Consider the following 23182-nt stretch of genomic DNA (forward strand, 5'->3'; position numbering starts at 1 on the left):
TTAACCCGAATGTCGACTCCGTTGTCGTTGTTGGGGTCAATGGGGGTGGAAGATGAGGTAGTTGAGAACCAAGATTCCGGGGGCGACGAGCGCTTCACGCTCAACTGCGCTCGGATAATGGCAAACCAACAAGACCAAAAGAAACACCAAAGCTCTTCGGCGTGAGTAATTGCGAAGGGGGAGGGAAGGGAAAGAAACGTCGTGAGGAAGAACAGGAGAAGGGGAGCCAGAAAAGGACACGCTGAGGATCCGAGGGGCGTCCGCCGGTACGGTAAACGGGGCGTATCACACGGTCTGGGCGAGACTACCCACAATGAACCGCGAGATATTGGTACACAGACTTCGGAATTTCAAGAGGCTTGACATTGGCCTTGGATCAATTGCACATAATAATACTGCTCAGTGATTTCTTGTCGGAATAACCATCCATTGACTTCCAAAATGGGCTCTATCAGCCTTACTACGATAAATACACAAGGTAATACACTGACGAGCACTTCCCCCTTGGGATATAAAGGCCACCAAACAACGCCCATGCGCTTCTCCAAGTGGAGAGCAGTACAAATGGGGGATCGCGAACAGGCCACGTCTCCAGTCTCTCCCCCCATAACAGTGTTAATTATCCATACTAGCGCATGATTGGTCTCCAAGGTCCCGTCCTTGTTTTATTTATCCTTTCTGATATGTCTCTGTATGGCCGAGAAGATTCGCGTCGATCCGGCAGGGGATCGGGCCATCTATCCCCTTACATGTAGGTACTTTTACGCCTTCTCACGCCACGAGGGGTCGGAAAGGGGGTACCGGTCACCGATGCATCTACGCGCGTTTCTGCAGGTACAATCCAACTGGTCAGTTATATTAGGGAAGGATCAGTAGTATATTTCACGATCTATCATAAATTGTGTGGTTTCTTTATTTTTGGAGACAATCCCTTCCCTTTCCAAAGTTTCATTTTGAACAACCGTGGTTTAGTCATATGTGAATCACATGACCGAGCACATAGTGCGGACGAGTGCGGATTGAAATCACGTGGATTGCATATCTAGTTCATGCCTTAAGGTGTCGAGATGGGGGGAAATGGTTCATCGGCGATAAACGTCAACTCTCTGTCCTATATCCCACTTACTCAATATACCGATTCAAAATGGCACCCAAGAAGATTATCATTGATACCGACCCAGTAAGTGTACCAAGTTGGACATGTCCTGCAGTATACTGACGCATATCAGGGCATCGATGACATCCTTGCACTACTGCTAGCTTTGTCCTCCAAGCCAGAGGAGCTCGAGGTTCTGTTGATTTCATTGACTTTTGGTAACATTGAAGTAAAGAAGTGAGTGCAAAGGTCCGAAAAGCATGCACATGGGCTAATCTTGTATAGCTGTCTTCGAAATGTGGTATCAATGTTCCACATCCTCGAGCGGGAGATGCAGTGGCGTCGTGATAACGGCAAGCCAGAGGGCTACGGTACTCTGCGTGCTTTCCGCCCAGTAGTCGCAGTGGGTGCAGAGGACCCACTGGAAGACCAGAAGATGCTCGCAGACTACTTTCGTGCGTATTTGTGGTTATCATGAGGGTCAAGGCACTGACATAACCCCGCAGATGGAACCGATGGCCTTGGCGGCATACACGCCAGCGTATGTACTGACTATTCTTCTGCTGAGAAAAGAAACTGACCTAGGGTATAGCACCCTCATCTCACAGCCAGCACTGCGTGGGAGCATCTTTTTGATCCGGCAGTGGATCCCGAGGGCATTCAACCAGTCCAAACAGGTGCTGCTGGTGACCATTCATTTATTCCCTCGAAACTTCCTGCTCACAAGGAAATTCTGAGGGCACTACGTGCCAATGAGCCCGATACCGTGACCCTAGTCGCTGTCGGTCCGCTTACCAACCTGGCTTTGGCTGCGGCAGAAGACCCAGAGACCTTCCTCCGCGTGAAGGAGGTTGTTGTCATGGGTGGTGCAATCAATGAGCCTGGAAACGTAAGACGCCTAAAATATACCGACAGTCAGTGTAACTAAACGCTACAGGTCACCCCGGTTGGCGAATTCAACGCTTACGCAGATGCTGTCGCCGCTGCACGAGTGTTCGCTCTTACGTCACCCAGCCCCAACTCAACCTTGCCAATTACAACAAGCCCCCTGCTACCGCCTTACCCAGAAAAACTCAGTCGGCAATTGACCCTGCGTCTTTTCCCACTGGATATCACTTTGCGCCACAACTTGTCCCGTGGCCAGTTCCGCGAAGCTGTCACCCCACTACTTGCTGCCGGTTCACCACTAGCCGAATGGGTTGACGCATTCATGGGGCACACGTTCCGCACATTGGAGCGACTGCACCCGGGTCACGTAGGCGATGCTGCCGAGTTGAGTATGCACGATCCGGTCTGCGTGTGGTACGCCATGACATCTGAGGATCCAAAATGGGCTCCTTCAGCCAACTCCCCCGAGGATATTCGTATCGAGACGCAAGGACAATGGTCTCGTGGAATGTGCGTTATTGATCGCAGAAGTCGCCACAAGATCGAGGGTGATGAGGAGAGCTCGAGCGACCATGGCCTCTGGTTGAGTTCTCGGGCTGGTAACCGTATCATGCGCATGGATGCATCGCCCGCGGAAGCCACTTTTGGCCAGATTATGATTGATCGCATGTTTGGTTAGACAGTTAAATAGAGGAAAGTAGATAGACTATGTCCATTTTGATACCGTTGTGAATGAATAGAACCACGTCTTCACGTGTATTCCGGCACCGCGTTCATTATCTGGCGTCAGAAAAGAGGATATGGAGAGATTGCAACGAAATTACCGACGAAAAATATTTGGCAGCTATAAATAGCTCCTAGGTATAGAGAAGGCAGAAATATCGTACAGAACTTGGTCATTGCTCCCTGTCATATCCAAGGAGTCCACACTTCACATCGCGTTGCTCGGCAGAAGCACGAACCAAATTTCCGTGATCAATTTCCGTCTGCTTTCATTGGCTTTCCTTAGTGTCGAAGCGGTTTGGAATGTATGAGCGATGGAGTCAATTGGTCAGTTTACAACAAAAGCATTACCACACCACTTCGGGCAATGAAGCACACTGAACAATGGAGTTTAAAGCGCCATTGAGACTGCTTCAGGTAATCTGTTTGGCTATCAATCCTCCGTGCGGTTGGGTATGTATGGCCTCCCGGCCCACGAGAGGAATGTGGAATGCTGTAACCCAGTGATCGGCTGATGTATACTTCTCCTACGCACCAATAGTAGAGTAGCATAGCAAAGAACCCCAGCCCCCAGAATTCCGACATATTTAGCAGGACGATCTATATAAACCGATTGCCCACGGTGGACGTCAGTCATCATCATAACCTTGGAAGCTCTCATATCCACTATCCTGTCATCAGATCAATCAAACCGCTTATCCTTGTCAAATCAAAGCTTATCTCCTACAATCCACCATGCACATCCAAAGTCTCATTGGTGTCTGCCTGGTTGCCCTAGCCAGCACCGCGGCCGCTATGCCCCGGCTCGCAGGTCCCTACACTGGCCACCGTCTCGCAGTCCCCATCCCTACCAATTCCACGAGCGCACACAATGCGACCACAACGGGAACTCGTGGCAGAGTACCTTTGGCGACTGGATTATCGACCCCGAGAAACCATACCGCCAGCCGTATCGCGCACGGGATGAACTCAGTTGACAAGCCCACTAAAGGTAGCAACCACTGCAATGAGCTGTGTTCCTTGGAAGCCCAGACTTGCACTATTGCTACACCTGAAGACGACAAGTACTGGTACGTTAATTATTTCAAACAATTTCATGACTTAGCTGACTGGTGATTGTAGTTGGCAAGTTTACACACGTTGCATGGGCAAGTGTCGGCCGGATAACTTCCAGTAGGGAAGAGAAAAATATGAAGGATTTGTGATATGTGAATAGGAGCGAGCGTTGAATTATTTGTTTTGAGCGAGGAAAAGGTATTTTATATAGCATTGAATACTAAGGAACTCATACTCTGCATACTACTATGAACTGTTGAAGTGTAGGTGCCGACTAGGCCTTCTCCGGTATTTCGGCACGCCGCATAAGGCTTATGCCGCGATATTTCAGCCAACCAGAATCACTTTAGATTCTAATTATAATTGCCGTACTAGTGTTCTTTCATTGTCTACGGAGAACACAGGCGGTACAGAAACTGAGCGCTAAAAATTAGTGCATCAAGGTGGCAAAAACGGAAAACTTTCAGCATGTAGATCCCTAAGATTATCCATGGATGAAAAGCACGAGATGAAATCGGAAGTCTCTTCGGATTGCAATTGCTTAGGCAAGAAATCGTCCCGGGATTCCCCTTACAAAAAAACCGATGAACTCAAATTTGGAGCGCAAGGACCGGGGGTCCAGAGTTTCGACATTTCCCCGCGTACGAGAGTATAGCACACGAGAACTGACTACGAGTCCAGGGCACACGTGCTGGGCTACCACTCTGGACGAGCGACAATCATTGACGGTTGTACTGGCTGAAGTACGGACTGGCAGTGATTGGTGTCACTGTGGAGAAGGAGGCCAACCCTGTACCTGCTGATAAGCTCGTCTGGCCCCACTTCCAGCCAGCAAATGCCCGTTGCTCCCTGGGGCACGAGCTCCGCTCCCCCGCCAATCAGCACCGTCTATTGCGGCTCGTGGGCAATCCAAGCACGCGACACTGCCGTTCTATACAAATCCGTTCGGTATATAATTCCCAGGCACTTGGTGCCCCCTTCTCCCCCCTCACTTCGTGCTTTGCTGGATTTCTCTCATTCTCCGGAGATCTGTGCATTTCTCTATTTCCTTATTAATTTTACATTCGCCATGTCTCGTACACGCTTCCCTCCTACCCCAGCCATGTCCGGCGAATTCATCATTAAGGATCAGCCGGCTGATGCCACCGACGCTTTTGCCCTTCCTCCAGCGGCTCTCGGTCCCTCCAAAATTGATGATCCGTACAGTCGACGATCGTCTCAATCAGATCCATCATACGTCCCTGCCTCGCCTACATCGCCAGATCTCATGGCCCGCAACAGATCGACACAGCAGTCCCGCTCAGGCAACGCTACTAAGCGTTCGCTAGAGGACTTCGATCTCCCACCACCTCCTACTCGCACACGCAAGATCATTCAGATGAAGCCTAAACCACAGTCTACCACTAAGTCTCCGTCGAAGCCCAAGGAGAGCGGGAAGGCACAGGCATCACCTGAATCAAACTCCAAAGATACTGCTCCGAAAAAGAAGCAACCCAGTGCTACAAGTGCTGCAGGACGCAAAATTGCCCGCAAGACAGCGCACAGTTTGATTGAACGGCGCCGACGATCCAAAATGAACGAGGAGTTTGGTACATTGAAGGATATGATCCCCGCCTGCACAGGGCAGGAGATGCACAAACTGGCAATTCTTCAGGTAATTTCCCATCGTTTTGTGTTCTCTCGATACAATGATACTCACACTTTCTAGGCAAGCATCGACTATGTGAACTACTTGGAACGATGCATTCGAGACCTTAAGACAGCTGGTGCCACGCACACAAACGCGCCACCCTCCCCTACATCACCGGAGTTCATCGCCGAAGGAGGTGAATCATCCCAACAACAACCTCAACGCCCCCCCCTCTTCGATATATTCCTACTCAGCCTCTGAATCACCGGAGATCATGCCGGGCAGCGGGATGATTTCCGATACATCTCCCTCCTTCTCACCCCGCACCCGCATGCCTTCCGTTCACACACTACCAGATATCTCATCTGTTCTCCCCAGTCCGGCACTGGGCCCTATCAATCCGGCCATGGACAAGATCCATGAGCTTCAGGGTATCGACCATGAGGCATCTGCTGCCTTGCTCATGCTCACCCAGGACCGGAGGGGCACTGCGGACTCGATCAGTGAGCACTTTGCTGGTAGCACAACTCTTTCTGCGCCATCCGACCAGAACAGGGGTGTTGATGTTCAACGGAGAAAGGGTATGAGTGTGCGCGATCTCCTTATTTCATGATAGACTTCTTAATTTTGGGTCGATTTGGTTTCCCTTCAGCCATCAAAGGTTTAAATACGGCGGAGTTTTTGTTTTCGGGTCGGTGGTGTCTTTTAGCGTGATAATTGGTGTGGCTTCTATCTTATGATTCGATATGAGTTAATTTTTATTCCATGGGGTTCATCCCTGTACATGATGTCTCGGGATAGACTGGTGTTTAGCATGGATTTGATATCCACATGAACGAAACAAAAGAGGATTTTCTTAAGACGAGATACACATATTTCATGAGTAGTAAATAGCATGAGTTCCTGATTCCAGGTTCGAAAATACTAGGTAGTATCATGTTTCATGACTTCTCCCATGACTTAGACTCTAAGGGCCGGACAGCTATCTCATAAAGAATCAATCATAGCTAGCCCAAATCACCACAGCCTGACTATTAATCTCAATTTTAAAGACAGAATGAGTGGTTCCCTAAATCGAAACATTGGGTGTCAAACATAGAACAATATAGTGGTGGAGAAACTCCTTCGTGAAATTAAATGAGGCAATTCACGACCTTGATTGTAGTAACTACAGCGTAATCGCATTTCATTTATTAGATGAGATGAGAAAAAGTTGAGTGGCCTCTATTCTGTTTCAGCTCTCATTAACATATTCCTTCTTGAAAATGTCCTTCTACCATGACTCTAAAAGTGTGCAGTTTAGTACTCCGTACTTACCCCAGTTTATCACGGACCCACTATATCACCATTGGCTCGGCCTCGGGCGTTCCAAAACCCGAAACGCCGACTTCATCACTTTAGTCTAAGCGATTATCGCCTCCACGCGACATCTCCACTGGTGGTATGTGTGACTTTGATCTATACCCGGTCTCCACCCCCAAGAATTTTGCAGCCGTATTGTGTATGCGAAAAGGACAATGGAACGCCGATACAATGTGAAGCGGTCTTGTATTCGATGTCACGAGCGCAAAGTCAAATGCGAGTCCGACAGAGGCTCCGAGGCCCCATGCAACAAATGTCGTCGCCTTAATGTTCCGTGCGAATACCCCGGCCTGAAACGGGTGAAACGCCGAGCTCCGAAGACGACAACCTCCACTGAATTAGTGGCGCGGCTGGAGCAACTTGAACGGTCTATTACTTCCATCACTGGGGAGTCAACTCAATCACTTCCCCTGTCAACTAATTACGCGCAATCGGGTCGCTCCGCCAATACTAGCCTTGAACCACAATCTTCAAGGGAATCTAGTGCGGTTGTGCAGAGTCGCCAAACCACGACTCAGCCTGGCTTCTTGGCGAAGAATGGTACCTATGTCGATGAGCCGTTCTTATCGCGGGTGTTGGAGAAAGAACATGAACTACAGTCTGCGATGGGATCGCCTAATATAAACAATAATGCCGCGAGAAGGCCTCCGCCGATGAAGGTGGATGGCATTATCACCAACCCGCAACTTATCCCGTTGGATATCAAGTCTCTGCTTCCGAATAGATGGCAGGCTACGATGCTTTGGGAGACCTTTTTGAGTCGAGTTGATCCAGTGGTCAAAGTTATTCATGTCCCAACGACTAAGCCTCGCATATTTGCTGCGATCAATAGGCCTGACTCTGTCTCGCTGGATGTTCACTGTTTACTTTTTGCAATCTTCTTCGGTGCTGCAACTGCCATGGCTTCCGACAGCCCAGATAATGATGGGATCCGCTCGGACATGAACCGGTACAGACAGGGGATCGAAATCGCTATGTACCAGTCTTCATTTCTTGATTCTCCAACCGTGACCTCGTTACAAGGACTGGCAATTTATTTGGTATGTTCAAATGGCAGTCTTAAGCCATGTTCTGCCGCTAACAGTATACCTTACATAGACATGTCTGCGCTACAGCAATAGCGGCCGGTCCGGGCTAATGTTACGCGGACTAGCGATCCGAGCTGCACAATCAATCGGTCTCCACCGCGATGGAAAGCACTTTAAATTATCACCCTTGGAGTGCGAGATCCGCCGCCGCCTATGGTGGATACTGTCTACGACCGACGCCCGCATGGCGGAGGATCACGGGTTGACTGTAACAGAGCACGAAAGTGACGGCGATTCGCAGTTACCTGCCAACATCGACGATCAAAGTCTCACCGATACATCCACAGAACCAGTCCATTCACAACCCCGCTGGACGGAAATGACATTTGTCCTGATAGTCTCCGAATTCAACAAAGTTTGGCGCCCGATGGCAAAGGCAAGAGTTCACTCCGAAGAAGGCACCCGTCCCGAGCAGTTAATCGCCGAATTTCGCAGCCGCCTACATGAGAAATACATCCAGTACGGCGACATGGACATTCCGATCCAGCGTTTGGGAGTTCTGCTCAGCCAGGTCTTAGCTTCCAAAGCAGAGGTCCATCTCCAACAGAAGTTGCTTCAAACCGCATCCCCATCCTCATCAGCAGTAGATATAGAAGCAGCCCAAGAACTCCTCGGAATGGCCTGCAATGCACTAAATCTTGGTCTGAGGATGTACCAAGACGAGCTCTTACGCGGCTTCCGCTGGTTAACGTCCACATATACTCAATTCCACCTCTTAACCTACATCTTGTGGCACCTGTGTATGTTTCCGACAGGCCAATTTGTGGAGGAAGCCTGGCGTGCAGTGACCACACATTTCGAGCTCACGGAGCGGGACCCATCATGGCCTGATCCAGGTCCTAAGTGGCCCATGATCGTGCAACTACGAGCAAAGGCAATGCGGATACGGAATGCGAATACGAGTGCGCATAGAAATACGAATCTTTCTGTTGCGCAGAGCGAGCAACAGCAGCAGCAACGAACACAGTACGCTGCGGACTCTCTTTCTTCGGTAGATGAAGCTGCGCTGAATGGCATTGAGGCGCCAGTTTTGGATTTGAACAATTTGGACTTTAATTGGTCGGAGTTTCCGGATTGGAATTATTTGGCGCAAGGTATTGCTATCATGAATCAGGATGGGGGCATTTAGTACACTACCTAATAGTAAAACTTGCGATGTATAATGAGCCCTACTTCTTATTATGAGTCTAAAAAAACCGACTAATTATCTTCAACAATAATGATTATGATCTTCCCTAGGTGGCTATCTATACTTCTATCATGTACATAATCCCATAGCTTAGCACGTTCCCGTACCCCTAGGGATGACTTGAGGCTAGGGGCTTTCTCTGTTCTCCTGAACATATATCATAACAACAAAAAACAATCCATACATCAACTAGACAATTTTTAACGATATAGCTCTCCCCATCTCATCGCTTTTGCCCATGCAACGCTATCATTCACTTGGTCTAGAGTGACGCGTTGCGAGATTCTCTAGTGCTCTGCATCCCATTTTTCGCAGCCCCTGTTTTAGCCTCCTCGATTATTTCATAAAATGCAAAAGTATTTTGGCCAATTTATCCTACTGTTATCCTTGCAGTTGACCTTGTGAGACACCTAATTCTTGAGGCACTAGAATTTTGGCGATCATGTGATTTATAACGACTTCTCACCTGCTTTGATTCTCCTCATCATTGCACATCAATCCATTGATTTGACCTTTTCATTACCTTTTCACCGTCGGTAGGTCTGTCTACTCACAAAAGTAGACTTGATGGTACGTCGGAAAATGAACATGAAAGATCGAATCTAACTAGGATAAGGACCCTGGCCCGGTCCCAGAGAAGTAAAGGCGCCAGGACATGCCTAGAATAGTAACTCCTAGGTTACTACCCGCAGTCCACATTCCAGAAGCAATGAAGAAATCGAAATCCGCGCCTGATTTTACCTGTTCGGGTTCGGCAAACCTGCCCTCGGTCGGTTTTACTCCGAGCATTTCCCCGCGTCGTGGAGAACGATAGTGGAGGTCGATCTGACGTCGAATACCCCACTGCCCCTCATGCTCCAACATCGGCTGAGTTTCCTTCTAACAAGTCTGGATGGACGGCTTACTGGATGGGAAAATGGGTGAAGGGGGGTTTAATAAGCAGACGAGCTCACGCTTTATAAATGGGAGACGGACGACCCTCTTGTCAGCGTGTTCAGTGCAATAAATTTATCCCTCGGTCTCCATATTTACTTCATAATGGCAACAACTTTAACGGGAGGAAACCCACATATCGTCCAGCTTCCTACGACGCCCCCAAGCTCTGGTGGCTGTGACCCCCGAGCTATCGTTCAGCAATGGTTCAATGCCCTACAAGCCCAGCTCTCGCAGCCCGACTCAATCGACCTCAAATACCTTTTCCATGCCGATTCATGGTGGCGTGACATGCTAGCCCTGGACTGGGATATGCGCACTCTCCACACAGCTGCTGAGATACAGCAATTCTTGCGCAAATGCCAGGCTCAGGTCCAGTTGTCTGGTTTCAAGCTTCAAGACCAAGGAAAATGGCAACCGAAAGTGGAGCAGGTTGTTGATGGATTGAGCTGGGTATCGAGTATGTTTTTCTTCGAGACGGCCGTTGGGAAAGGATCAGGTATGATTCGGTTGACCCAGAGTGCCGATGAGTGCTGGAGAGCGTACGCGGTGTATACATCGTTGCAGGAGATGACGGGAGCCGAAGAGCCGATCGGGAAGCGGAGAGCAGCGGGTACTACGGAGACTATGCCCGGAGGCTTGGCTGGTGGGACGTGGATTGAGCGGAGGGAGAGACAGAAGGAGTTTCTGGATTCAGAGCCAACTGTGTTGGTTGTGGGAGCTGGTCAAGCGGGGTTAAACATAGGTGCTCGTCTGCAGAACCTTGGGCTTTCGTGTCTGATTGTCGATAAGCACGAACGTGTGGGGGATAACTGGCGTAAGCGGTACAGGGTAAGTCTTATCTCAAGCTCTTAAACTGGACTGTGGCTAACAGTTCCGTTTTCAAAGACTCTAGTCACACACGATCCGGCCGAATTCACGCACATGGCATACCTCCCATTCCCGCAGAACTGGCCCCAGTTCACACCCAAAGACAAACTCGGCGATTGGTTCGAGGCCTACGCAAGCATTATGGAATTGAATGTCTGGGTTAAAACATCCGTGGCATCTGCCGAGTATAACGATGCCACTGCTGAATGGAAGGTAAATGTCACTCGCGGTGATGGGACCTCACGCACACTACGTCCACGCCATGTAGTGTGGTGTACAGGACATTCAGGTGAAGCCCGGATTCCAAGTTTCCCCAACCAAGAATCCTTCCAGGGAACTGTGTACCACGGTAGCCAACACACCGATGCCTCGGACTCAGACGTGCGAGGGAAGAAGGTTATCGTTGTCGGCACTGGAAACAGTGGACACGACATTGCCCAAAACTACTATGAAAATGGTGCCGATGTGACTATGCTACAGCGCAGCGGAACATATGTCATAACTGCCGACAAGGGCGTGTTTATGATGCACGAAGGCATGCACGAAGATGGCGGGTTCGTTTCATTTCCCCTCATGAATTCACATTTAGTCTCTATTGATGGTCGGATTCCGGCTAACGTTGAACATGAAGCCCTCCGACAGAAGAATGCGATATCGTCTCCGAGAGTCTCCCCTTCCCCGTTCAGTTCGCCCTAAGCGTGCATAACACAAAGCGCTTCGCAGCCGCCGAAAAAGAAACACTCGATGGCCTCCGTAAAGCAGGGTTCCAACTCGACTTTGGTGTGGATGGTGCCGGTATTGCGCGTGCGTATATGACACGTGGTGGCGGCTACTACATTGATGTTGGCTGTAGTCAACTTATCATCGATGGCAAGATCAAGGTCAAGCATAGTCCGCGCGGGATCACCGGCTTTGGGCCTCGTGAGCTATGTCTTGAGGATGGTAGCACTTTGCCAGCTGATATTGTTGTCTTGGCTACCGGCTATGATAATATGCGCACAACAGTTCGGAAAGTTCTTGGCGACAAAATTGCCGATCGTTGTCAGGATGTGTGGGATTTGGATAATGAGGGAGAGCTTCGAGGGATGTGGCGACCCAGTGGTCACCCTGGCTTCTATTACTTTGGTGGTAACCTTGCTCTATGCCGCGTCTACTCTAAATTCCTGGCTTTCCAGATCAAGGCTGTTGAGGCTGGGCTTTCGACCGGCAACCGCCAGTATTAGAGCTATACTGCATATAAGAATTAGACAAAGCACAAGATAGAATTAGACCAGCAGTGAATTTGCTGATTGTCAAATTTGAACTGAAGCACATCCACCAATTTTATCCAAAAACTGAAGCCTTACAGTGACAATCAATGCAAAAGAACCACTTAGAGTAGACGGCCATGCCCAGAGGATACCTGTAGTATCCACAATCCAAACAAGGGGGCTGTATGAGTAGATGTGGGGACTCCGGAGTTAACGGGGATTGGCGGCATACGATATGATTGGTTCCGAGGTTGTATATTTGTTGTTAAGCACTCGTCCGCCGCTATATCCGGACGTCCCTAATGATCAATACTGGCTTTAAAGCACATCATGTCCTGTGAAAGATCACAAAGCTCAATTGACTACCGCTCAAACAAAAAATCGAACTTCATTCAGAATCATGGCCGTTTTGAAAACACTACCAACCCGTCGCCTGGGAAATGGACCTCTGGTTCCTCGGCTGGGACTGGGCCTCATGGGCGCTAGTGGTACTTATGGTAACTCTCTATCGGATGAAGAAAGACTCGATTTCCTTGATGAGGCGTACAAAAGAGGCGAGCGATTTTGGGATACAGGTGAGTCTAAACACTACGCAGATGCAAACAAACAATACTGAAGCTGTCCTGAAGCCGACAAGTACGGCGATTCCGAAGACGTCCTAGGAAAATGGTTTGCTGCAAACCCTGACAAGCGCAAAGACATATTTCTTGCCACGAAATTTGGTATCGTGAACACTCCCACGCCACCCGGATTCACCATGAACTCGACGCCTGAGTATTGTCGTACCGCAATCGAGTGCTCCCTCAACCGTCTTGGACTCCCTTTCGTCGATCTGTACTATGTTCATCGCTTGGACAAAGTGACACCAATCGAAAAGACTTTGCAGGCGATGGTGGAACTCAAGGATGCCGGCAAGATCAAGTATATCGGACTGAGTGAGTGTAGCGCGGAATCTTTGCGTCGCGCGCATGCTGTTCATCCAATTACGTGTGTTCAGGTTGAGTACAGCCTTTTTTGCAGGGAGATCGAATCTCCGAAGCGGAAATTGCTTGAAACGGCGCGAGAGCTGGGCGTCGCGATTGTCTGCTACAGCCCACTTGGGAACGGGATCCTGACTGGGGGTATTCGCTCAAAGGAGGATGTCACTAAGGGTGGTGATAAACGAGGGTTATTCTTGCCTTGGCTTCAAGAAGGGAATATTGAGAAGAATATGGCTCTCGTTGATGAGATTGCTGAAGTTGCAAGGGCGAAAGGTGTCACGACACCGCAGATTTCTCTTGCTTGGCTGCTTGCCCAAGGAGATGATATATTCCCTATTCCTGGGAGCTCGAAGACCCTGCGCCTTGAGGAGAACTTGGAAAGTCTCTTCGTATATTTGTCTGAGGAAGAAGAGAAGAATATTCGCCAGCTTGGTGAGAGAGTTCTTGGTGGCCGCTTTCAGGCTACAACTGGGTATGACTTTGCAGACACACCAGCTTTGGAGTAATCTTCTGTTTCATTGATAATGCCCAGTGCATTAACTGTCGTCAATTTGCTCATCGTGTATCCAGTCATTGAAAAGATTTGTATCAGTTTCATAATTTGCAGATCCTAGCATTTCTTGCTCCATAGAGGTTCCTCGCAATGGGACATCTAGGGTAGGCAGCTGGCCCTCGAGATTTCCCACTTTATCTGTCGCTGTCTGATCTTAGATCTTGTCACCAAGCACTAATTAGAGGACTGACCTGAGATAAGAATAATACCAAAATATGGGATAGGAAGTTGAATAACAAATTGATCAGCACAGACTTGATCAGCACTTGTGCTAGTCTCAATTTTGCTCCATGTGCGATAGACAGAGCCATTTGCAGCATTCTCCTCAACTTGCATGAATTTTCTCAGTATTTGCGATCCGCAGAGGCCAGAAGCCTCGAGTGTGACAGAAAGGTCTTCAAAAAGATCAGTCACTTTCTCGATTGTACCAAGGTCACTCGATCGCTGGTGTTCAAAGAAGTAGGCAGTTGCATTTTCGTGCCCGAAGAAGTGAGAGAAAAGAAGTGTGACTGAAGCCATGAAAGCCTTTTCATCCAGGGCCCGATATGAAGGTGAGCGATGGTAGTTGCGAATTGTGAGATAGCGTGACAACACTTCACGGCTCGCAGACACCGCGGCAAATCTGCTGTATGAGTAATCCCTATCCAAATCCACGTTTTGATTATGAATTGTATAAGGCTGGTGCAAAAGAACAAGCAAATAATATTGGTGCATTTGCGTCAGAAGCTTGGCTGTTCTTTCCAACTCACCATCGAATACAGTGTCCAAGGATGGCGCCAACCACCAACTGTTTGGTAGAATTCGAGCGGCTCTCTTCAAATAGTCGTCGATGTTCTTCGTCTCGGCGTAGTGTTCGTAATGAAATGAGTCTTCTTCGAATCCAGTACTTTTTCGCATCCGTAAATTTCGCGCGATGATATATCCCGCTAGATGTGCGTGTATGCGCTCCAGCCTTTGCGCAGGAGCACTGGCCGCAAGGTTTGACGTACTTGCAAAGGTATCATCGGCAACATTGAACGGAAGGCCGAGCATGAGTGACAGAAAGCGGTCACTATAGGTGATATAGAACCACAGATGCTCTGATCGGCTACCGGGTTCTTTTGCCAAATTTGGCAGATCGATTGCCTGAGAAATATTTGCTGCGCGACGTTGAATAGCCCATGCAGCCCGAAAATCACCATTGGTGATATGATATCCCCCCTTGAAGCATCAGGGTTTCTAGTCCATCTAGAGACGCTATGAGATAATCCTGTGAAGTCACGTATTGAGATGCCGCGTCATAATATCGCTGCGCAGCATCGTCGATGGACTCATTCAGGTGTACTATGAGTTGCCCCGAGGATAAGGCATTGGATTGCTTTAGGCAAACGGCGAGTTGAACGAGTCTCCGAGCAAAAACAACAGGATGAGAATTCAGCGAAAGAGGATCTGCACTCGGTCTCTTATGAGATAGAGTATTGCCAGATTTTGACTGGGATATTTGTAGAGGCGAGGAGAATAGCTTGGTGCTATTTAAAATCACTGCAGCAGTAGACGGATCTGGGAGCATGGAATAAAGGTACCCTGTGAGGGACCAGCCTCGAGATAATCGTTCATGATTGACCGAGCTCAAAGTTGGCAAAGCCAGCTCAGGTTTTCCAGTCCTTTTTAATTCTTGGCGGTGGACGTTTCGTTGGCGAACTAATTGAGTCACCAACGCCTCCACTTGGTCAAGACGGCGGCCAAGGTCTTCATGAACATTGACAGGATCTTTGAGATCTTGACTGACGCATGGCAACCCAAGTCGTTGGCAGGTGTTACAAGTAGTGGATCCGGCTCCGAATTCGCACTTCTTCTTGCGGTGCTTGCATTCCCAGCAACTTGTTGTCCCTTGTCGCAATTTGCGTCGTTTTAAAATGAGGTTTGATGGGCCCGATAAACCTCCAAGCGCCCTGGTTTCCTCTAGGACCGGGTTTGCCATTATAGCATAGTTGGGCGAAGGAGATCGAGACGAGCCTCCATGTAAGCAAGGGTACACGTGACTTCTACGCCAACAAGTCTCCACTCAAATGCACCTATATAGACAGGAAAATGTCTGCCAGGTAGGGCCTTCCTACCGCGACCGCCGCTTTTATGAGAGCATTAAGGCTCAATTAGCATCACTAAATAACTAACTAAACGTTAGCACGGGCTCAGACTCAAGTAATCACGCTTGAATTAGTCACGTGCCACATGACTGATTCAATGTATACTCTGGTTGTTAGTTAAGTTAGTTACGTATAAAAGTATGACTCAGTAATATATACCCGAATCAGGAAATGGTCAAATTATGTTACGATAATACGGGCGGAAGATAATGGCTCTCGAAATACTATTCACGATGTCTAGTTATGTCCGTAATATCCAGTATCTAGGTGTTCTCCACTACATTAGATAGGAATCGGATATACGCTGGTTGTATTTCTACCAACCATTATTGTTGCCTTTAAGTAATTTACGTAGTTTATTTGAGCTCAATACAAAAGTGAATGTCCAGGTGAGCGTCATATTGCATCTTATCATCCCTGATTAGCTTATTCAAGAAGCAGAAGTCCTCTCTAATCCTTCATCCTGATCTTTGGCACTAAGGACTTTGGGAATCTTTGAAAGCTCATCCTGCCAGTGATCACAATCGACTTTTTTCTTAGCCGCTGGATCTTTATTGGGCCACACAGAGTCAAAGTCCAAGTCCGAGCTTAAAGTCAACACTCCTTTCCAAAATGGCTGCCCAATCGTTTTCAGCAGATCTGGGCCCTTGTCAGCATTCTTCTTTGGGTCCTTCCACACTGAAACGTCAAAACTCATATCTTTCCTGAAAAAGAAGTCGTGATATTCGTTTATGTCTGTCGCCGACACCATTTCTTGGAATGGCTGCATGGCTACTTCTGGGTAATCATTCAGGGCGAGGATCAATCCACTGGAAAGATGACCAGCATGGATGTGTTCTTCCGGCTTGGGCGAATATTCGTCCTTGGCGGATAAGGTGATGTTGGCGGCGGAGAGTGCAATGTTGGGAGCTCGAAGCAGCACGTGGGAAATATGCATCTGGTTTGGAGAGCCGTAAAGGTAAAATGGCATGTCGTGTTGCGGATACGCACGGTCTCTGTTGATCGAGTTCAAAGGCCGACTTTTGATAATGTCTTCCTTTGAGATCGTAACCTCTCCCTCAGCTAACGGATTCAGAGGCCTGCAGAGTTAAATTAGCGCTCATTCGGCTTTCCGCCCTTCAAGGAATGTCATACAAGTTGTTGTTATCCTGGTGCTTGAGATATTCTGCCTTTTTGAAAAGTTCCGCGGTGAACTTGAAGGACTCTTTAGGGAGTCTTTTAATACCATCTTCAAGATTTATGTTTTCTTTAGAAATTAAGAGGAGCGGTGTCTCTGGACTTTTGCCTTTGAACTCAAGATACTTCTGCTTGACCTTGTCTTCGAAGTCTGCGGAGACAATGAGCTGCTGTCGGAGAGTACCATTATGGAAAGAGGTTTGCAGCACTAGGAATGTCTTTCCGGTTGTTTCCGTGCCCTGCAGAAGGAATTGGGCTTTGTGTGCCGACGGATCGTTGCGAATCCTGACTTCTGCAACTTCTTCGTTGATGACCTTTTCGAACTCATCCCAAAGTTCGCCAATAAAGTAATGCTTGGTGGGGAATGGGCTCATGACCACGTTTCGCAGAACAAATAGGTCCTGTCTGACCTTGGCAAGGCCCAATCTCTTCATGAATGTCATTGCGCAGTTTTCGTACTGTTGGGGCTCAAACTTGGTGGAGGTCAGGAAGATGGGAATCTTCGTTGGGTCGGTGTTGGCAGTGGTGATCGAAAGTCTGTCTACAACTCTCTTCATCAGGTAGTTGGCTTCTTCCACGTCGGTGTTGAGTTCTGTGTTACGTTTGTCAAGATAGAAGTTGAGGGCAAAGCAATTGATGTTCGTGTCAGAACCCAACCGACGCAATATGGCCATTGCGTCGGGATCATTCATCAATTTCTCGTTTTCCTGTCCCAGGATGAGCTTCCTTATCTCGTCACGGTTCTTTTCAGCTTCTTTGGAATCGAAATCATATCCTTCTCTCTCTTTAGGCAGTCTGTTGAATGGGACGCAAATGAAATTCTTCCGGTTCTCTTCTCTGAAGTCGCTCAAGACAGCGTAGCGCACAGATAACTATTAGGGTTTCAGCGATAAAGTCAATTCTTCGAACAACAAGGAACCTACTCTAGAGCTGGTGAAAGATGCTTGACCAAGCAGCTTTCCATACCCATCTGGATCCAGGCCAATGGTCTGGTTAGAAAGCCATGTTGACATGGCGGCAGCTCCCGGTTTACTACAAAATCCGTGGTTAGAATTGAGAGCATCAGCTGAGGTAGTATCAAGACAACACACCTTCCCTCTACGCCATAGACACCAATGTTATCCTCAGATCCCTGGGAAAGATAAGGGCTGGACCATGTCACCAGGTGTCGCATACGGCCATCCTTGTATACGAGACTTCCAGCTGGGTATGGCACATAGCCAGCCTTGTGCGGGTCAACTGTGATTGAATCCACGAGGTGAAGTGCCAAAAGGCTTGTTTCAGTTTCCTTTCGCAGGGTCAAGGCCGGGACAGCACCTTTTTCGGCATCGCCACGTCTAGGTTTACCATTTTCCCCTCGATGCAGCATCGTGGCAAAGTAGCCTCCCCAGGCAGCGTCAGCATGAATGAGGAATGAGAGACCCTCCTTCTGCATTCTGTCTCTGATGCAAACAATCTTCTCCAGTGCGTCGACAGAGCCCTCTTCGGTGGAGCCAATAATTCCCACAACCGCATAGACTGGAATGTGCTCGTCAAGACACTTTCTCAGCTCTTCTTCCAATTGCGAAATGTCAATGTGTGCGTCTTCGTCAACATCGACTTCCAGGATATTTCCAGAGCCCAGCCCGGCAATTGCTGGAATTTTTAGCTTTGTGTTCTTTTCAAGTTATCTGATAGGGATGGAGAGTCACATACCAAGGCCTTTCGGCCATGAGTAGTGACGAGTTTTCGCCAGAAGATACTTCATCGGCTTGAGGCTCTTATAGAGCTGGTCAGTCTCTTTGGGAATTAGGCCTGCCGATTGGATGTTGTAATCATCCAGAGCATCTTTGAGATAGTCCCTCGAAATGCCGAAATCTTTGTACAGCTTGTCTGGCAGATCAAGCACCGTTTCGGGTTTCAGATTGAGCAAATCCCAAGTTTCCAGTTTTGCGAAATTCTTTTTTCCATCCTTACAGGTCTCGACCTCGAACCTATCCTCGATGAAATTGAGGTTTCCCTTCTTGATGGCTTGGGAGAGCGCCAAGGGGTAAAACTTTAGGTTTCGTGCTAGTCGCAGCTTCAGTATTATATTCGTACGACACCAGAAGTGAGGTACTTACCAACCCAAATGGATTCCAAATTTGCCACAGTTCCATCGCAGGTGACATGGCCCCATGAGTCTGGCTCATCTTTTCTCTCTCCATTAGGAGTGAGAGCAGTTTTATATCCAAACAACTCACAAAGTTGCTCTCCCACTTTCAGCTCCGCAACCGTGGTCAAAGGACTGGCTTCAAGAGCAACGTTGTTAGGGTTATACAGCATCGTCATGAAATACCCCAACAGAGAAGGCATGGTCATGTCGGTGCACATGTGGGCCTCATAACGGGGAGACCAGAAAGGCACTGAGTGCTCTCCCAGCAGCTGGGCAACCTTTCGGACGACATCACCAAAGTTGTCCCTGATCTTTTGGAACTTCTTTGACCTTCGCACTTCTTTTGGAATGAATTTTCGGTTCTTCAAGAGGTGAGCTGAGTCTGACACATCAGAAAGCGAGGGAAACAAGTACATTGTCCTGGGGAAAATAATCTTGCCTAGTTTCAAGCAATTCATCTAGGACAGTGTTGATGTTTGCTCTGAAGTCAGGCAAGTTAGAAGCCCGTGGGCCGATGAAATAATTGTTGATTACATTTTGGTCGGTGATTTGGTCCTCGCCGCACTCAGCATGAGCTGTGAGACAGGTATCAGATCCGGACATAATGGAGCGGTTTTGTTTTTCGGGATGTTCTATGTTCTGGAGAAAAGATGGAGATGAAAGATTGAAATTGAGAGATTTTATATAACATTATTCGAAGGTTATAACGTGCTATGTGCAGTTCATTTCACCTCGGGTCAATTTCTCTTTCAGGTCCTCACCCTTGGTTGGTGTGCATTGGTGCGTGTACGACTCGCCATCTCTTCAATTTCTCAACCTAGAAGCCAGTTCACCATGATATGAGAAGCTGCATGACCTCACCATTATAGCCTGATTTTCATCCACTGTTTAATGCTTGTCATGCACGTTACCGTCATACTTTGTCAGTTTTTATGGGATCTCGCAGGATAGAGTGGAGACCTGTGAGTGTTTCATAGCGCCCGTCTATCACAGGTATTGACTGCTTGCAGCTAATTGTGCGCTAGGTGATGATCTATTACGCGAATATTTTGCGTCGGCCTAAAGGAGTAGATCTCCATAATAGCCAGCACAGTATAGCACTGATCAAACCTACTGATTCAATAATCATGCCACCTTGACCAAAAGGACGGAACATCTCTACTCCGCTTACTGGAGGATCCGTTCTGGTGATTCTCAAATAACATATATCCCAGCACGAAGCCAGAGGAAAGTGGCGATCCGAAGAGAATATTGTTCCCTGAAAAGACTTCTCCATCTGGCTGTTCGTTTTCAGCAATGAGATGAGTTTAGCGTTTGTCACTACTTAGTCCTAAGCCGGACTTGAATGCTCTGACGGAAACCATGGTCGCGACATTCTGGAACTGGTTCGACGTAGCCATGCATTCGTTTCTCCTTATTTCCTTTGCGGTCATTTTCCACCAACACGTAACCCACCATTCTAAGCTTGTCGAACAGTCTGAACAGTAACCCACAGTACGGCTGTGTGGTAGCCGAAGAGCACAAGTGATGCCCAGTAGGCTAGATCCGGCTACCTCATCAGATGCCATGGAAGTACGAAATGGAACGCGTCAACACATTCTACCCCTCAAAAATGCTCTTCAGTCCCAGTTTTCTGCATGATATTGAGTATTTAGTCTTCACCCGGTTTGGGAGCTCTAATTTGTTCTTCAACAGAAAGTGTATTATGTTGAAACCCTGGAAATGAAATGCCAACCATGCCGAGTGAGAGCCAGAGTAGACCCGAACTTGGTTTTGAATATATTTGATTCATGTGCACCAAAATATGTTGTCTCTGAGGTCCGAGGTGGTGTGGAGACGCCGTTGTTCTGATGCGCCATAGTCTCACCACGTCATGGCGTACTTACGCTCGATCCCTTAAAGTCACATTACTCCAAAGTTCAAAGTCTGAAAGCAAAATGTTCATCAATTTTAGGTAGACAACCTTGGAATATTGTAACGCTGGCAAAATCGTCTTTACCATCTGTTGAATTGACCAGCCAATCCCTGACCTGAACATACATACAAAAACTGCAACATTTCCAGGTGTTCATTATGGAAAGAGCCACAGTTTATTTTGCAAGACTAAATTTGGGCTGAATGTTGTTATACCCAATTGGTGGCTTCGAGTTGTATACAGAAGTCCTAGTGTTCGATTCAGCGGGACCAAACACCGCTTAATTGGGTCGGACCTCCACGGAACGGGACGATCCTTTTCATTTGGTTGCGGTCCAGTTATTAAATCATCGCTTATCTCTCGCTGTTCATCGCGTCTGGTTAAAGTGTAAACCGATGCTACACAGATTAACAATTCAATGAGAAGCAGCAACTCAGAAAGCTCACCGTTCTAGACATCAAATCGATTCTTCGTATCCATATCACATGCGGTTTTCCATATTTTGTACATCGCCTCTTGATTAGCAGTGTATGGACCGTGTGCCTAGCTAATCCGGTGTGTTTAATTTATATTATAATGTCATGTCGTAACGCGGTAATGTGTATGACGTTTACTGTTTAAGACTAATTTGTAAATTCAACGTCGTGTCGTTCGTCTAGAACAAGCATGTCACTGAAATGATGCTGTAGGAGGCGACTTTCCATCCTCAGCACTGCTTCCACTTGCTTCATTCATAATGACAAAATTTGCACAGGAGGAAACAAGAAAAAGCCCATGGCAGCAAGCTGAAGTTGCATAGAAAAGATGGTCGCATGTTGCATACTCAAACTGAACCGTGCTAGGGATGACTTGGTCAATTATGCCAGTGGAACAGTGCTGATTCATAAAGATCTACTCCAGGCGCCCCTGGAGTTCTACGGGATTTTTGTACACTTCGTGCCCATTCTTCAAAGTTGTCAGGCGTAATACGCTGGTCAAGTATCAGAGGACAAAGAAAGACGAGAAGAAGTACAAGCGGCTACAGGCTGCTGCTACCAGAAAAAAAGAACAGACAAAAAAAATATGTGTATTGTGGTGGTATGGAGAAAAGAAGGAGAGAACAAGAGAAAGAAGCGCTGGTCTATCTACAGAACAGTGATCACCTGATCTCCAGGCTCTGACAAATACCATACAAGATTCACATCACAGTGTCCCTCAGTCAATGCGGCCAGACTAGGGTTCTGCGATCAAAAGAATTTGTAGCCCAAATTCACTCCTGACTCAATTATAAACACCCGCTTCAATATCTGCAAGTATAGTGCGCTCAGAAGCTGACCATCCTAGCTGCTCTTGCGTCTGCCTGCTTGAAGCAGGATTATCAGCCATGACAGGATGTACCAGAAAACCAGCAAAATGCTTTGAAGCAGCCTCAAAATTCTGGGAAACTGTCGGAAGGCCTGTGGCTTTGCCAATGGCTCCAGCAATATCCTTCATCAAAACACCCTCTTCGGCAACAGCATGATACCTTCTGCCCGCAACTCCTTTCTCAAGGGCTAGACGGAACAGGTGGGCTGCATCGCGGCGATGAACAGCAGGCCATCGGTTGAGCCCGTCGCCAACATAAACCGATTGACCGTTCGCGCGTGCGAACTCGGCAATCAGCCAGACGAAGCCCTTGTCTCCTTCGCCATGGGTTGTGGGAGACAGGCGAACGCAAGATACTCGCACTCCCTTCGATGAAAGATTGAGCGCCCCTTGCTCTGTATCACTGCGAGCACTAAATGGCGTGTTGGTCGCTGCACCTTTATCCTCAGTACCCACCTCGCCCTTCTCTAGAGTCATGGTGCCCGAGGTGAAAACCAGAGGCTTGTTGGATCCTGCCAGGGCATCAATCATGGCGAAAATGGCCGTACGCTCAGCCAGCGAGTTTGCGGCAAAATTGGTGAAATCATGATTGAAAGCGAGGTGAATGACACCGTCTGACTTGGATGCTGCGCTCTTTAGGCAATCGATATCTTCAAGAGAACCGCGAACAACGTCAACACCTTTATTCTGTAGAGCTTTAGCTGAAGCATCCGAGCGAGCAAGGCCGGTGACGGTATGGCCAGCATCAAGGAGCTCTTGTACGACAGCTTGGCCGACAAAGCCGGTGGCACCAGTAACAAAGACGTGCATATTGAGGTCGAGGTTTTTTAAACGGAGTGGTAATGGCTTCCAATTAGGATTGGTCAAAG

At 48.1% G+C, this 23182-nt stretch overlaps 9 protein-coding genes across 9 annotated transcripts; 6 read left to right on the forward strand and 3 right to left on the reverse strand.

Annotated features, from left to right (window-relative positions):
• Positions 1 to 1144: 1144 nt before the first annotated feature.
• N7503_004168 (putative nucleoside hydrolase) lies at positions 1145 to 2663 on the forward strand (the record flags this gene model as incomplete). The annotated part of the gene is made up of 6 exons (XM_057063715.1): positions 1145 to 1180; positions 1230 to 1333; positions 1382 to 1551; positions 1603 to 1637; positions 1689 to 1985; positions 2034 to 2663. 6 exons carry the CDS (start codon positions 1145 to 1147, stop codon positions 2661 to 2663), a joined length of 1272 nt encoding a protein of 423 aa, XP_056924630.1.
• A 779-nt stretch (positions 2664 to 3442) lies between these two features.
• On the forward strand, positions 3443 to 3884 carry N7503_004169 (uncharacterized protein; the record flags this gene model as incomplete). The annotated part of the gene is made up of 2 exons (XM_057063716.1): positions 3443 to 3777; positions 3830 to 3884. 2 exons carry the CDS (start codon positions 3443 to 3445, stop codon positions 3882 to 3884), a joined length of 390 nt encoding a protein of 129 aa, XP_056924631.1.
• A 948-nt stretch (positions 3885 to 4832) lies between these two features.
• N7503_004170 (uncharacterized protein) lies at positions 4833 to 6006 on the forward strand (the record flags this gene model as incomplete). The annotated part of the gene is made up of 3 exons (XM_057063717.1): positions 4833 to 5417; positions 5472 to 5589; positions 5648 to 6006. 3 exons carry the CDS (start codon positions 4833 to 4835, stop codon positions 6004 to 6006), a joined length of 1062 nt encoding a protein of 353 aa, XP_056924632.1.
• Positions 6007 to 6910: 904 nt separating this feature from the next.
• On the forward strand, positions 6911 to 8972 carry N7503_004171 (Zn(II)2Cys6 transcription factor; the record flags this gene model as incomplete). The annotated part of the gene is made up of 2 exons (XM_057063718.1): positions 6911 to 7795; positions 7854 to 8972. 2 exons carry the CDS (start codon positions 6911 to 6913, stop codon positions 8970 to 8972), a joined length of 2004 nt encoding a protein of 667 aa, XP_056924633.1.
• A 1098-nt stretch (positions 8973 to 10070) lies between these two features.
• Positions 10071 to 12058, forward strand: N7503_004172 (putative flavin-binding monooxygenase; the record flags this gene model as incomplete). Its single annotated transcript, XM_057063719.1, has 3 exons — positions 10071 to 10796; positions 10854 to 11389; positions 11467 to 12058. 3 exons carry the CDS (start codon positions 10071 to 10073, stop codon positions 12056 to 12058), a joined length of 1854 nt encoding a protein of 617 aa, XP_056924634.1.
• A 427-nt stretch (positions 12059 to 12485) lies between these two features.
• N7503_004173 (Aldo/keto reductase) lies at positions 12486 to 13571 on the forward strand (the record flags this gene model as incomplete). The annotated part of the gene is made up of 2 exons (XM_057063720.1): positions 12486 to 12660; positions 12715 to 13571. The coding sequence occupies 2 exons, from the start codon at positions 12486 to 12488 to the stop codon at positions 13569 to 13571; spliced, it is 1032 nt and encodes a 343-aa protein (XP_056924635.1).
• Positions 13572 to 13792: 221 nt separating this feature from the next.
• N7503_004174 (Zn(II)2Cys6 transcription factor) lies at positions 13793 to 15578 on the reverse strand (the record flags this gene model as incomplete). Its single annotated transcript, XM_057063721.1, has 2 exons — positions 13793 to 14818; positions 14880 to 15578. 2 exons carry the CDS (start codon positions 15576 to 15578, stop codon positions 13793 to 13795), a joined length of 1725 nt encoding a protein of 574 aa, XP_056924636.1.
• A 596-nt stretch (positions 15579 to 16174) lies between these two features.
• Positions 16175 to 19657, reverse strand: N7503_004175 (pyridoxal phosphate-dependent decarboxylase family protein; the record flags this gene model as incomplete). Its single annotated transcript, XM_057063722.1, has 7 exons — positions 16175 to 16823; positions 16879 to 17792; positions 17844 to 17952; positions 18012 to 18555; positions 18616 to 18969; positions 19023 to 19416; positions 19469 to 19657. The coding sequence occupies 7 exons, from the start codon at positions 19655 to 19657 to the stop codon at positions 16175 to 16177; spliced, it is 3153 nt and encodes a 1050-aa protein (XP_056924637.1).
• A 2572-nt stretch (positions 19658 to 22229) lies between these two features.
• N7503_004176 (SDR family oxidoreductase) lies at positions 22230 to 23123 on the reverse strand (the record flags this gene model as incomplete). Its single annotated transcript, XM_057063723.1, has 1 exon — positions 22230 to 23123. One exon carries the CDS (start codon positions 23121 to 23123, stop codon positions 22230 to 22232), a length of 894 nt encoding a protein of 297 aa, XP_056924638.1.
• Positions 23124 to 23182: the final 59 nt, after the last annotated feature.

Source organism: Penicillium pulvis, assembly GCF_028828015.1.
Source record: "Penicillium pulvis strain IBT 33274 chromosome Unknown contig_1_segment0_segment0, whole genome shotgun sequence".
NCBI classification, from domain to species: Eukaryota; Fungi; Ascomycota; class Eurotiomycetes; order Eurotiales; family Aspergillaceae; genus Penicillium; species Penicillium pulvis.